Source organism: Ips typographus, linkage group LG12, assembly GCF_016097725.1.
Source record: "Ips typographus isolate SLU linkage group LG12, UJ_Ityp_2.0, whole genome shotgun sequence".
Classification (NCBI taxonomy): domain Eukaryota; kingdom Metazoa; phylum Arthropoda; class Insecta; order Coleoptera; family Curculionidae; genus Ips; species Ips typographus.
In genome coordinates this window covers 6,551,949-6,566,979 of record NC_138433.1, presented here as the reverse complement: position 1 = coordinate 6,566,979, position 15,031 = coordinate 6,551,949, and the positions used below count along the sequence as shown (strand labels likewise).

At 41.0% G+C, this 15,031-nt stretch overlaps 1 protein-coding gene across 1 annotated transcript; it reads left to right on the top strand.

Annotated features, from left to right (window-relative positions):
• The first annotated feature begins 210 nt into the window (after positions 1-210).
• LOC145736323 (uncharacterized) lies at positions 211-3,662 on the top strand. The gene is made up of 2 exons (XM_081990662.1): positions 211-517; positions 3,258-3,662. Exons 1-2 carry the CDS (start codon positions 225-227, stop codon positions 3,580-3,582), a joined length of 618 nt encoding a protein of 205 aa, XP_081846788.1. The 5' UTR covers positions 211-224; the 3' UTR covers positions 3,583-3,662.
• The last annotated feature ends 11,369 nt before the right edge of the window (positions 3,663-15,031 follow it).

The following is a 15,031-nucleotide window of genomic DNA, read 5'->3' as shown; positions in this document are numbered from 1 at the left end:
AAGGTATGTAACAATGACCTTAGATCTTTTGCATTAACACTCCCTGACTCTCTTAATCCGACGTAATAAGAGTTGAGTCCCACGTGATACTTTAGTGAATTTCGAGCGAAAGCGAAAGCGTCAGTATTCTACTGCCGATCACAGTGCACACGTGTGTAGATACCGAGATAGAGGTAGGCATTTCTAGGGGACCACCTAACACCGCTTCAGGTCCCAAGACGGCTATGGCAAGCCGCGCTCTGTCTTTGGGAAGCTGCCCCAATAGAAGACGTGATGTACAAATGGCCGACGGATCGGATCAGTCCGGGTCGCCGGACTCGTTGACTCGTTTTTTGGTGGGTAACCAAAAGACCGGGGAACTAAAGTCCAACGACCTTCGAGGTCTTATAACCAGCGGAGGAGAGGCTGCGGTGAGCGCGCAGCGCTTTATAAAACGGCACAGGACTTGTACAGATGGGATCAGGGGGGACTGGAAGATACCCTTTTACAGGATCTGCCCCTTGATCGGGACCCGGAGGTGCTAGTGTTGAGGGATTGTACGGGGGTATCTTTGAGACGATGTCTCCTGTCGACGACAAGGAAATCGGCGTCCGCCCCGCGCGTGTGGCGCCCATAAGTCCGACTAACGTCGGGGACGTGAACGAAGCCTAGAAAGACTGGAAGAATTCGGCCCCTGGTTTCGATGGGATCCGGGTAACCGATGTTAAAGGGCTCAAATCCGCAGAGCTCTCGCTCTTATTTATCGCATTATTAGGCCGATGTGTTATCTTATCTGAAGGGTAATTTAGGTAATGTGTTATCTTACCTGAAAAGAGGCTCCGAACACTCGTTTACAAATCTGGGGATAGAAAAGACCCGTCTAACTGGCGGCCGATAACAATCGGTTCTGCCGTCCAAAGGCTCCTACATCGAGTTCTCCTCACCAAACTGCGAAGAAAACAGGCTCATAACATACGCGCTCTGTCTTTGGGAAGCTGCCCCAAATAGAAGACGTGATGTACTAATGGCCGACGGCTCGGATCAGTCCTGGTCGTCGGCCTTTTTATGACTCCTTTTTTGGCGGGTAGCAGTAGAACAAAGGCACCGCCTCACGTTAATGAGATTTCAACATTTTGAAATTAGATTACTCAAGGTCGTGTATTAATTGCATGAGTTCCTAATTAGCTAGAGATGAACACACTTGGATATTTCGCAGGAAATCAAACGAACCGTTAGTTGTATATGTACACGTGTATATTACCAATAAAAACAAACAAACTACAATATTTACAATTTACAGAATTTACAAAATTTACAAGAGTTGCCGAGAAACAAATTATTGAAGTAATTAACGAGAAAAAATAAAAGAAAACAAGATTGAAGTTGAATTTAAAATAAAATGAAAAATCAAGATAAATTTGAAATTTAAAAAAAACAGGAAAAGTTTTCCCAGTGCCAAACTGTCTCTAACTGTCCTTACCAGTTCTTAAGACGATGTTTGGGTCCTGGAACCTCCAGTATCCTCTTCCCAGTAGTCAGTAGTGACCACCGCTGATTTCCAGGTAGGAAATGGGGTCCAGAGACTGGTGACAGGTACCTAAGGCAGAAAACAGCAGAACACCAGGGAAAACGAACAAACAGCTTCAACACTTGTTCCGGCAACCAAAAAGGCGACCAGAGGTGATGACAAGTGTTGAAGTTGTTTAGAGCAAACTAATATAACTAAAAAATAAAAATAAAATAAAATTGAATAAAACTAAATCAAGTGAGGAATTGTGGTGGTTCGATTCTGACCTTTTGAGACTCTGTGGCCGGTGGTCGGCTTTTCCAACACGTGGGTTGGTCCGGAAAACTCTGGACAAAGCAGTCCCAGTCAGGCTGATTCAATCCCCGATTGAAATGTTATTTGGTCGGGAAAACCCTTGGATCTTTGGTCGGAAAGCCCTTGAAATTCCGGTCGGAAAGGTCTTTGAATCTCCGGTTGGAAAAGTCCCTGAATCTCCGGTTGGAAAAGTCCCTGAATCTCCGGTTGGAAAAGTCCCTGAATCTCCGGTTGGGAAAATCTCTGAATATCCGGTTGGGCCGAACACAATGCTGTGTTGGAAAATTGGGCCGATACAAAATAATTCAAAAGAACTAACAATAAAACCAATTTACCTGTAATTCGGCCAGATGATCACGGATTAAAAATTCACACGCGCCACACCGCTCAGAAAAAAGATCAGATGTCGGCAGTTCGAGTGCTGTAGTGGTAAAGAGACCGATATCACAAAGTGGGGTGATTAAATAGGCACATGGCACCTGACACAAAGAAACACGACCACAAACCGACGCTTCCCCGACAAAAATCGAAACCAATCACGTGACCACGGCACCTGATAACTTATCAGGTCACGCACCCACATTTACAACAAAATGTGCACAAAGTGCAATTGGAGGATTTAAGCGATCGGAATCGGTCTACTAGTGTAACTAGGCCCATGTACATTAAAAACACAAATCAAACGAGTTAACGGACAAAAACTCTATTTCGTACATAACAGTAGAAGAGGCGAATCTGACATGGATGGTGCCACCCAAAAACCCGTAAGCGCGGGCAATGAGGGCCATGTTTTATCCGTTCCCTCTAACCATCATATGTGTGTAAACTGCAAAAAAGTGTTTCCCGATGCGGCGAAATTATCGCGGCATATAAGGGCGCGTGAGTGCGGTGATAGGACGAAGTGCGCGCTTCAAGAGCACGAGGTCGCATGAAAGATGGGCACATTCCTAGGAGTATGAGCAGCAGAGTAAAAACCTCGGTACCGGGGACTAAACCAGAATCCTTAGGATTACGGCTGGTATCTAGGCGAGTGGAAATATTCCCATCATTAACCGTGTGCTGTCCGACCGCACGGGTTGGATTGTAGACCAGGTCCCCTACGGGCAGAAGAGGCGGCAATACCAGGTACTCCTGGAGGAGGAACGGAGGCTTGCCTCCGGGGCCTCTGCTGTCGTCCCGGGGGCCACTGCCTGTTCCGATGAAGGGGAAAACCGGCCGGAAGCGCACCGTTTCCAACCTGCTCCTGAATGCGGCGCTTCGAGTGCGCGACCGTCTACGCACCACTGCGTTCAAGCAAAGACCGCGGGAGGACACCCCGTCTCAACTCTCACCGCAAGGTGCAGACCAAGGAAGGAAGGAGGCATCTCTCTGGAAAGAAATGCTATTTTGAGACCGGTTGTGTCTCAGACTGGCAGATACCCTTTTATAGGGTCTGCCCCTTGATCAGGACCCGGAGGTGCCTAGTGTTGAGAGTGTTCAGGGTTTGTACGGGGGGATCTTTGAGACGATGTCTCCTGTCGACGACAGGGAAATCGGCGTCCGCCCCGCGCGGGTGGCGAAGACAACACGCCCATAACACACATCTGCGAGGGTTCTCTAAGACCAAGGGCACGTTGATCAATGTCTTGCTTGTCGACACTTACATCCGCTTCCGGAAGAATGAGAACAAGGCTTTTAACGTCTTGTCTCTGGATATCCAGAAAGCGTTCGACACAGTCAGCCATAAGACCATCGGTAGAGCTTTAACTCGAGCTGGTCTGAATTCTCATGTGTGGACTTGATGGTTCAAACGCGACCATTCGGGTCCGCCGCCAGTCCACCAAGCCAATATATTTGTGATATATTTTCATTCGCCAATATAAGGCAAGGAGTAAACCAGGGCGATCTTTTATCACCCTTTCTTTTCAACCTGGTGGTGGACGAGTTGTTGGACGAGCTGAATTCAGGAAGGGATGGTGGCCCACTCCCTGGTGGCAGGGTGTCGTTCGTGGCTTTTGCCGATGACCTTGTCGTGCTCGACGACAGCTTAAGAGGAGGCAAGAACATGTTCGGACATGACGTTCTTTGTTAGAGGGATGAGTATAAATACGGGCAAGTGCGCGGCCGTATCCACGGCTCCCGGCTTGTTCAATTTCTTAAACTACCCGGTCTCGAATAGCGCGTACCAAATTCTCGGGGCGAAAACACGGAGCTTCAGACCCTTGAAGCTTTCAAATATCCGGGTCACTATTTCGAGCCTACCGGGCTATTAAAGCCGTAGGTTCCCAAATTACGCGACTGGCTGGACCGGGTTGTCAGGGCTCCTTTGAAGTCTGACAAGAAACTTAAAGTTGTAAGCACTTACCTGATCCCGAGACTGTTGTACGTATTGCAGAACACCGCGGTCACAGGAGGTGTCTTAAAAGACGCCGACCGCCTCATCATGATGAACATCAAGAGAATCCTCCATCTCTCAGTACATACGCCGGGTCATTCCCTCACAGACGCGTGGAGACATGCCCGGTATCCACGCGTCTGTGACGGATAGGGCAATTGGCATGCCCGAGCTGCGGAGGATTGTACCTCAGCAGCTGATGAACCGAATAAATAAGATCCTCGATCATCATGAGGATCCAGTCGTCTTGGGGACATACCGAAGGAGGTAGTCTACCTCCTCGGGTTACTCGACCCTTATTAGGGCATAAACCGTATCCATAACCCACTATGACACGAAACCACTCTCACTTCTCCAAAAACCGGCGGGGAAGAAGACCCTGTTCCTTTTATTTTCCAAAAAAATAACTTAATAACTAATACAAAACTCAAATACCGATTAAATGATTGAAAATAAAAACTTAATACCTAACAAATTAATTCAAATTTAATCAAAATATCCGTGCGCAACTCCCTCCCGCATGAGTTTTTCCTTTTCCAGTCTAGCGAGCCGCCTATTCATCCCTCATAACTTATAACCCCCCTAACCTTACCCTTATCCACCCGTCCCTTATTTCAACACAACCTCGTTAACTTCGTAACTACCTCTCCCACTCTCGCTCTTACTCTCCTCGCATGATCCACAAAAATCCATTTCCTATATCCCTTACTCCCAAAAGATCTACCCATTCATCGCACTGCACTCTCTCTACTCCAAATCTAACCACAGGAGGCCAAATCCTCCCTCTAAGTTCCATAATCCTGGCCTTGGTTTTACCTTTATTGTAACTCATTCTACCCTTCTTCTCCCACTATCTACACACATACCAAGTCTCCTCCCATTTCTTGTCAATCTCCTTCACAGACACTCCCGCGACCAGAACCACCTGGTCATACCCCACCTCTCATCCTCTCTTCCAACGCTATCCAGCCACTCGTTCATACACACCAGCCACAGGGTTGGTCCACGACTGTAACCCTGTGGACATCCCCTTTTAATTCCCCTACTAACTCTACCACTCACCACCTCCCTATCACACAGGAAGTCCCAGGCGATGTCCCTGATGTGCCCGGAGACCCCGTCCCCCATCATTTTCTCGTCCACGTACGGCGGCCACGCCATGTTGAAGGCGTTCTTCAAGTCAAGCACAACCGCCAGTACGTGCCACCCTTTCGCATGAAACCCATTCACTCTGTCCAACACCTCTTTGAGTGCCTTCGCCGTATTTTTCGATCTCCTGAACCCGTACTGTCTACTACTCGTTCTCCCCTCTCTTTCATACCAATTCATCATCTTTCCATTTACCAGCCTGTCCAAAATTTTTCCCAGCGTGGGTAGCAGGCTAATTGGCCTGTATCCCCCACCGGGTTTTGGCAGCCACCTTATTCTCCCCCTCTTCCACACCCTAGGAAACGTCCCATACTCCCAACACCTATTATAAATACTACTCAGACCCTCCTTCCATTCCTCCCACACGTGTACCATGCATTCATTAGGAATTTGATCGTCAGCGCAAGCTTTCTTTCTTTTCAAATTCCTAATGACCCTTTCAATCTCCCTTTGCCCAACATTCTTGGGGACAGTGAGATCAGTTGGGTTCCGGCGCAACATTGAGCGCATTGTCAATCTTTCCGGGAATTGCCCGGCATCTCCAGTATGGAGAGAGGCACTTGCTTCCGGGGGCTACTCTCGGTGTCTGGAGCTAGCCGCAGAAGACTCCGCAAGTCGGAGTTGGGTCATGTCCAAGCCAAACGGCTGGACAGGCCGTGATTATGTGCGAGCGATACAGCTTCGCACCAATAGCCTCCCCTCCAAGGGCCTGCCATACACAAGGCCGTCTAAGTGTCGGGGCACGGGAAGCTCGGAGATCGAGAGCATTCTGCATATTTTGCAGAAATGTCCTGCAGTGCACGGTGAGCGGATCCACCGACACAACAAAATCTTAAACAAGATCATATGGCACGCACGGTCGCAAGGATGGGAGGTCGAGGACAAACCGCACGTCCACCATACTAATAGCTCGTTCAAACCATCGCGGTCCATCTGCCAGGAAACCGGACGGTGATTTGTGTACCGCTCGACTAATCACGGAAGAGGAAGCTACTCGGGCGCTGCTTTCAGGGAACTCCTGGTTGAGCCATTAACAGTCGGCGCAAGGGGAATCTGGCACCGCATTAACCAGCCTGTCGAGGCCCTGCTCAGCATCGGGGACCCGCTGAAAATGGCATTTAAAGCATTTGCTGCAAGTAGGCGTTTATTTTGATATCTACTAACTAATTTATCAAAGGCAATCTCGTAGTTGTCATTAGTAATAGAAATTCCACTAAGCAGATTTGAGGGCTCTTCCTTAAGGTAAGAAAGTAAATATTGATGCTTTTCAACATCTTGAAAGCTCTTCATTTTCATGTATAAGTTTTTTGTACAAATCATAAAACGTAGGCCACAGTTGCTGATCTCTTTAAAAATAGGTATGGTAATTTTCGTAAGTTTCACATTAGGTTCGACTTTGACACAACTAGGTGGCTATGAGCTGAGATATTTATAGATATATAATTTGGAGTCATAGTAAAATGTATCTGTATCTTGCCTAATCTTTTCTTGAGTTTCAAAGTGGAGATCTTCAGACAAAAGACCGATATCTGCATCTGTAACTTGGGAGGGTGGTGGCATCATAGTGTAAAGTATTTCTTTGAACGACACACTATCCAGGGTTTCGGTAATAAAACATCGAACGTGTTAATGCATCCAGTTACTTTATTCGACTCCTCTTTGATTTGTTACTTCGATACGCTTAAGCCAATCTAGGTCGGCACAAATCGAACAGTCATCACAATCGTTGTTACAATTAAGTAAGACATGCTGATATTACTTAATTGGTATCCATAACATTTAACTAGGTTGCTCTTGCGTTAGGTGTATATTTATAATAACAATATAATATTTGGCCTGCTTACTCTACAATAGCACTTAGGCCACAGTAGGCCTAAGAGAGGAGGTCATCATCAGCTCGTCATCCAGCCTAGCGATACAACGTAGGCGATAACGTCGCCGAGTGCGGTGCCTCTGATCTCTTCAAGGGATGGGAAATATGGGCCCAACTTGGTCCTACGTATGGGCGAGAGTGTAAAGCAGTCACAGATAATATGCTACATCGCCTCGTCTTCTTGAATACAGGCCCTGCATAAGGGGGTGTTACTTAGCTTCATCCTGAATAGGTGTTTGTTTAATTTACAGTCGGCCGTTAGGATACCCGTTATAAGGCGTAGCCTTTTCCTGGTCATTGCCAAATTTCTTCTTGCCGCAGCTTTATCCGGACAGCTTAGAAATGCCTTCCATAAATTGTAGCCAATGGTATCGTCCCAGCGCTGTTTAAAAAGCGCTACGGAGCGTTCTTCGATAAGATTTTTATATATCATTGCCCTACGCAGCGTTCTTTGAAAACACCGATAATAGTATCATAAACTTGCTGTATATCTTCAAACCCAACAGTAAATTGTTGTATAAGGGAGGAGTCGTTTACAGACTTAAGAGCAAACATATACCAGGTGTCCAAGAGCACCCTGGACATAGGAGATTAACATGGGAAAACGGTTCTGATTTTTTTGCGCGGTAAACATGTAAACGGGTGGACCTTCAATTAATATGACTTCAAACGGACCATCAAATCAAGAACCTAGTTCTTGACGATCTTCATTGGTTATAAGCACAAAATCTCCCGGGCTTATTTGTAGTCGACTAGTTTGCTGATCATAATACAACTTACGCTTTTGTTTGGTTTTTTCAAGAAAGTCTCGAGCTTTATTTTGCGCTAACTGCAACCGAAATCGAAATTCTTGATCATACGATTCTAAATTGTATAAAGGATCTACACGAGAACCATTAAATATTTCAGGTAGGTCTGCTCTTTTACCAAATACTAGCTCGAAAGGTGTGTAGTTATGATAAGTACTAGGAGTCGTATTATAACAAAAAGTGTAGTAATTTGTCCATATATCCCAATCTGTATGAGCTTAATCAATGTACATTCGCATAAATTCATTAATAACTCTATGGTTTCTCTCGCATCCACCTATGGACTGACTGTGATACGCAGTGCTAGTTTTATGCGGCGTATTTAACATTTTTGCTAAACTTTCAAAAATTTTATTCTTGTATTCTGTTCCTAAATCAGTTCTTACTTCTTTTATAGGTCCATATACTAAGATAAATTTTTCAAAGATAGCTCGTGCTACTGTGGAAGCTTCTTTATTGGGTATTGGAAGTATTACGATGTATTTAGTTAGTTCACATTGGCAGCGTCACTGCATAACAGTTATTGTGATTTGATTTTTGAAGTGGTCCTATTGTATCTATACAGACAATGTCAAAAGCTTTTTGAGGAGTTGGAGTCAAAGTTAAAGGTTCTATGTGTTTAACGGCGGCTTTATTTACCTGACACTTATGACACTGCCTAACATATTTAGCGATGTCACGTGACATATTTTTCCAGAGATAAAATGACCTTAATTTTTTCAATAATCTTTTCTGGCCACAATGTCCACCTAACATAGGATCATCATGAAATTGTTTGATTAAATTAAGTTTCTCGTCATTGTCTATGATTAATTTTCTTTCTTTACATAAAACAGTTTTAACTTTTGAAAGTATTTTATGCCCTACTTCCTTTAATTCATTTACGGTGCACCGTGTGAAAATCTTGTCATCTAAATTCAATCGCAAATGTGTAAGCTTACTATCACCAGCCATGTTATTCAGCTTAGACAATAGTTTCGGTAATGAAAAATTGCCATTAGTAATTGAAAGCCAACAATGAGCGCTCTTTTTGCGATAATTAATAATAATGTGAATGCATTCTTTATCAATTTCAAATCTTAAGGAAGGAAATTTCAATACATTATAATTATTAAGGGCTTGATAAATCTGAGGTTCTTCAGTACGTGATAATTGTTTATCCCCAGTAGTAGTGTGTTTATTAAAATTTTGGTTTGTCTTAGTCATTGATCTGGTAATTGCTAATATTTGAGCCGTGTTTCTGATTTCCTGCAAATCCGAAATATTTATTCGAGATAAGGCGTCTGCGCCTACATTATCTGTTCCTTTTATATATTCTATATCAAAGTCAAAGTCTTCTAAATCCAATCGTATTCTGGTTAATTTGGACGACGGGTCTTTCATAGAGAATAAGTAAACAAGAGGTCTATGGTCTGTTTTTACTAAAAATTTTTGTCCATATAAATAACAACGAAAGTACTTTATTGCCCAGTGAATAGCTGTGAGTTCTTTAAGAATAGTTGGTTTGTGAGACTCGCCTTTTGTTAACATACGAGATGCATAAGCTATAGGTAGTTCCTGACCATTAAAATTTTGTGAAAGAACTGCACCACAAGCAAGTTGGGATGCGTCAGTAACTAAAATAAACTGTTTTGAGAAATCCGGATATTGCAAAATGCGAGGACTAATTAGTGCTTGCTTTAAACGGTTAAATGAACTTTCGCATTCGCTTGACCATACAAACTCAGCATTTTTCTTAGTTAGCGAATTTAAAGGTAATGTGATAGTTGCAAAATTTGGTATAAACCTTCGATAATAGTTGCAAAAGGCAACGAACCTTTTTACCTCATCAGCCGCTCGCGGCGTCGGATATTTGTTTATAATATCGTACTTAGTTTCATCGGGCAAAATACCTTTGTCTGTTATTTTATGACCTAGAAAAGTGACCTCTTTTCTAAAAAAAATTGCATTTCTTGGGATTTAATTTCAAATTGTACTTTCTGCAAGTTTCAAAAACGCTTTTTAGATTATTCAAATGATGTTTTTCTGAACAGCCTATTACTATTAAATCGTCTATATATAAAAAAGCTTTTTCTGGAGTTATTCCGGCAAAAGCAATAGACATCATTCTTTGAAAACTGTTGGGACTGACTGAAAGTCCAAAAGGCAATCTGGTAAATCGATATGAACCCTTATCGATGCTAAATGAAGTCAAATCTCGCGATTCTTCATCTAAAGGTATCTGATGGAATCCTGATAACAAATCGACTACTGAGAACCACTTTGCTCTACCAAGTTGATCTAAAATATCGTCTATGCGATTAATCGGAAACTTGTCTCCTATAAGTACCTTATTTACAGCTCTAAAGTCAATACATAATCTCCACGCTTTCTGATCAGTTTGCGACTTTTTAGGAACCAATAGAACCGGACTATTGTATGCTGAGCAAGATGGTTCGATTATATTATTATGTAACAATTTTTCGACTTGTCGATTTGTTTCATCTTTAAGTGCTCTGGGAGCTCTATAATTTTTAATATAAATAGGTTTTTTGTCAATAACTTTTAATTTTTGTGTGTAAAAGTTGTTAAATGTTAATTTATCCGTTTCTAATCCAAAAACGTCTGAATAATCTTCGCAAAGTTGTAGCAGATCTTTTTTAACAAGGTCTGGGACATCTTGATTAAGTTCTTTTAAGAGTTGAACATGTCTATCTTGATTTTCTGTTTCTATGTTGTAAATGTTAAATTTATCGAGACTGATAGTTTCAAGATTAGATATGTCTACAGTTACATTTTCAAATGTTGTGTTTAAGATTCTTACAAGCGGATGTTTTGAGATACTATACTACGAGCTAAGTATACACCAGGCTTTAATTCTTTATTTAACACCACAACGTCGTGTGTCAAATGTTTCAAAACGTCAATCTCTCTAATAACTTCACATCTAGAAGGAATATGGAACACATTCTTTTCAGGACTGCTTAAAATTGGAATTGTTAACTTTTTGTGTTTTAAGTGTACCGTCATATTCCAGTTAGAATAATATATTATTGATTGGTAAGCAACTAAAAAATCTCTACCCAATATTCCGTCACATGGTATTGGAACATTAGAATCAACTATATGAAATTTGTGAGGTAACGTACACCCTTGGATAAAAATATTTGTGTTTGCAACACCTAATGAATTAGTTAGGTCTTCTGTGATACCTTTGATGCTAGTGGCTCGAGAAAAATCAACTATTTGATCAGGATTTACTGATAAACGTTTAAAAATTGATATGTCAGCTCCGGTGTCTACTAGTAGCGTACTAACTGAACCAGTCATTTCTAACTCAACTTTCACAAAATTTGAAAATGTCAGACTAAAACTATATATGGTTACATATCGCCCAACCGAGCCGCTTCTTGGCTCGATTGGTGCTCCAATCCGTTTCCCGACTCCGAAAAGCCAACAAAATTAGGACTAGAGCCTCTATAGTACCTAGCAGATGTGTTACCACGATTAAAACCTCTATTAAATGCGCCTCTGCTTCTATTACTGCCTCTAAATTGTTCTCTATAATTATTAATATTGTTTCCAAAATTATTAGAATTTCTATTGTAACTGTTAGAATATCTATTGAAACTCCTATCGAAATGCTGGTTATAATTATTATTACGTGGACCTGTGCCCCTAAAGTGACGTCGCGCATTATGAAAATTGTTTTGCCTAAACTGAAAAATATTTGCCGAAGACGGTGCCAACGAACTAACATTCACAAACTTAGTAATAGTTTCCTGTACCGAAGAAAACGTGCCAGCCTCCATTATTAATCGAACTCTTTCACTACTGACATTTTGGCTAAATGCTCGCACAGTATTTTCAACCGTGTACCGTTGGGCAACTTCCGCTGGTACGCCCTCTGTAATATAGGCTGATTGTAATTTTTGCGCTAAGGCGTCCACTCACACAGAAGCATATTTTGCGGCTTCTTTATCGTTTTGTTTCAGATGTAAAATTTTTGCAGTCAATAATTGTGAAGTTTCGCCTTTAATCGAATTTTGAAGTTTAAAAATTATGTCGTCAATTGTATTTTCATTCGTAATAAGACTTCGCGCTTTTCCGGTCAAACGAGTTTTCACAAAAGCTACAGCGTTAGCAAGTTGATTTTCGCAGTTGTTTTTAAGTAAAGTTAATGCATCTAAAAATGACTGTAAATTTTCGGAGTTACCATCGAATTGACTTGGAACTAATTTACTAGCCAAACTAAAAAATTCTACGGTGTTTGTCGACATTTTTGATATTTCAACGATACTTTTTAAACGTTCTAGCAGTGTTTGTCTGGAATTAAAATTTAGTTTTTCAGTTTCTTTTATATAATAATAATAATAATAATAAATATCTTTATTTCGAATTATGTTAACATAAAAGGAAATAACGTCAAAAACAACAGAAAAGACACTGTTTTCTATTATACCTACGCCTAGTTGCTAAAACAACACAATGAAACATTCTACTTTTAGTCTAAGTACTCTTTTAAAGAATATGGTTCTAGGTGTACAAGGAATTTATATACGGATGTTTTAAATGGTTTCAGTTGCGTGATAAGTTTAATGTCTCTTGGTAGTTTATTATAACATTTTATAGCATTGTAGTAAGGTCCATGCTCGTATAGCGTAAGCCTGTGCCTAGGAAAAGAGTATTCGAGATTTCGCGTTACATAATTATTCTGTGGCATATGTTGCTGGAACGTTAACTTATTTTTAAAAAAATATAAAATGCACTCCTGTATGTAAATGGCATGAACCGTCATTAAGTTGTTTGTTTTAAATTTTCCCCTACATGTTTCGTTTACTTTCATTTGTAATATGATCCTAAGTACTCTTTTCTGACAAACAAAAACCCTTCCAATATCAGTACTTTGCCCATAAAAAATAATACCATATCTGATACGCGACTCAAAATTGGCGTGGTAAATCATTTTCTTAGTCTGTAACGACAGATATCCGGTTAAGACGCGCATCGAATAACATATCGTATGCAGTTTACTCACAATACTGTCTACATGGGGCTGCCAGGAGAGGCTGCTATCTAAGATCATTCCCAAAAACTTAGTTTTTTGTTCTATCTCAAAGTTTGCGTCACCCAGTGTAATTTCTTGTGGTCTGTCAATGGCAGACCTGCTCGCTTGGAAGACCATTACTTTTGTTTTCGAATTATTTAGACTCATCTTATGTTTTGAGAACCAGTGGTGTGCTTTTTACATTACTTCGTTTGCCAGTGAGAAAACAGAATTAATATTGGTACCCAGTAATAACAAATTGGTATCGTCCGCATAGTTTGTGATATGAAGCTTTTCATCGGCACCACTCAGTAAGTCTGTGATATCATTAATATATATTACAAAGAGCAACGGACCCAGAATGCTACCTTGAGGTATTCCCAAGGAAACCTCTATCTTGCTAGAAACAACCCTATGCTGTCCGACACCGATTGCTACCTGTTGCTGTCTGCCTGTAAGATAAGAAAGTAGCCACTTATTTGCTACTCCGTGGACACCCAATAGCCTGAGTTTTTCAGCAATATCTCATGATTTATTGTGTCATATGCCTTAGTCAAGTCTAGGTATATTCCGACTGGGATTTCTTTATTTTCTAGAGATGTTAATATTTTTTCGATGAACTGAAAAATGGCTGTTTGCGTAGATCTGCCCTTGACATAACCATGTTGAAACCCGTTGAGCAACCCGTTTGATACTAGATAATTGCTAAGTCTGTCAGTCATAACTCTTTCGAATATTTTCGAAAAACTAGTAAGCAAGCTTATTGGTCTATAATTCTCTAGTTGCTGCGTCGTATCTTTTTTGTGTATCGGGACAATAATAGCCAGTTTCAATTGGTTGGGAAAAATGCCGCATCTCATCGAATTATTAACAATATGTACCAAAGGCCTAACAATCGTTGTTATTACATACTTTATTATCACGTTAGATATGTCATCATGCCCGCAGCTATTTTTATTTTTGAGATTAGACACAATGTTCAATATCTCTTTATTATCGACACTATCCAGGGAGATGGTCTCCTGACAACCTTTTTCAGCGGAAGCCGAAAACGGAACATCAGGCAGGTTACAGAGCAACACCGATGACGCATTGAGAAAAAAATTATTAAACTCTTCCGCCATTTCTAAGTTGTTATATTCGTTGATTACTTGCTTATCGTTTTTACCTTGTTTGCCCGATATTTCGCTCACCGCCCGCCAGCATGCTTTAGATCTGTTATTAGACGACTTAATTTTTTCATTATAATACTCCATTTTTTTATTTTTTAAAAGGGTATCATATTGTTTTTTCTTTTCTGCATACTTAGCTCTAAACTTGTCATGACAATTTTTTAACCTATAAAGGGTGTCTAACTCTCGTTTACAGGTTGCCACATCTGGGTCATTCTGCATATATTTTGTTTTCTTAAAGTTTCTGTATGGAACTTTTTTTAATGGGAAGCATTGACTGAAGTAGTTATGTACTATCTTCAAAAAAGCATCCCATTGGCTATTAACGTCACTGTTATCTATAGCATAGACAGTCTCAAACTTCTGAGTGTTTAGTAGTTGTTTAAAAGTTTGCTTCTTATTTTTACTAAAAGATCTTCTATCAGAGTGAGTAGTTTTGGCCATACTTTTTTCAACTGTGAATGACATTTTCTGTGCAGTATGATCCGATATGTGATACTGTAGTATTTCTACCTTAACACTACATTGGAGGTTAGTTATTATGTTATCTATGCATGTCTTAGAACTACATGTTATTCTGGTGTTCTCTTGCACCACTGCTTTAAAATTATATGAACGAATTAGTGACAACATGTCAAGCGCATCATTGTTCCGTGACAGAAAATCCACATTAAAATCACCAGCAATTACAACCGTTTTTTTTTTCGCAAAAACAGAATTCCAGAAGTTTTAATATACTCTTTGAAATTACTGGATGGTGGTCTATAAATGCAAACTAAAATTATATTACCTTTTTTCATTTTCACTTTTCACTGGTATAGGGCGCT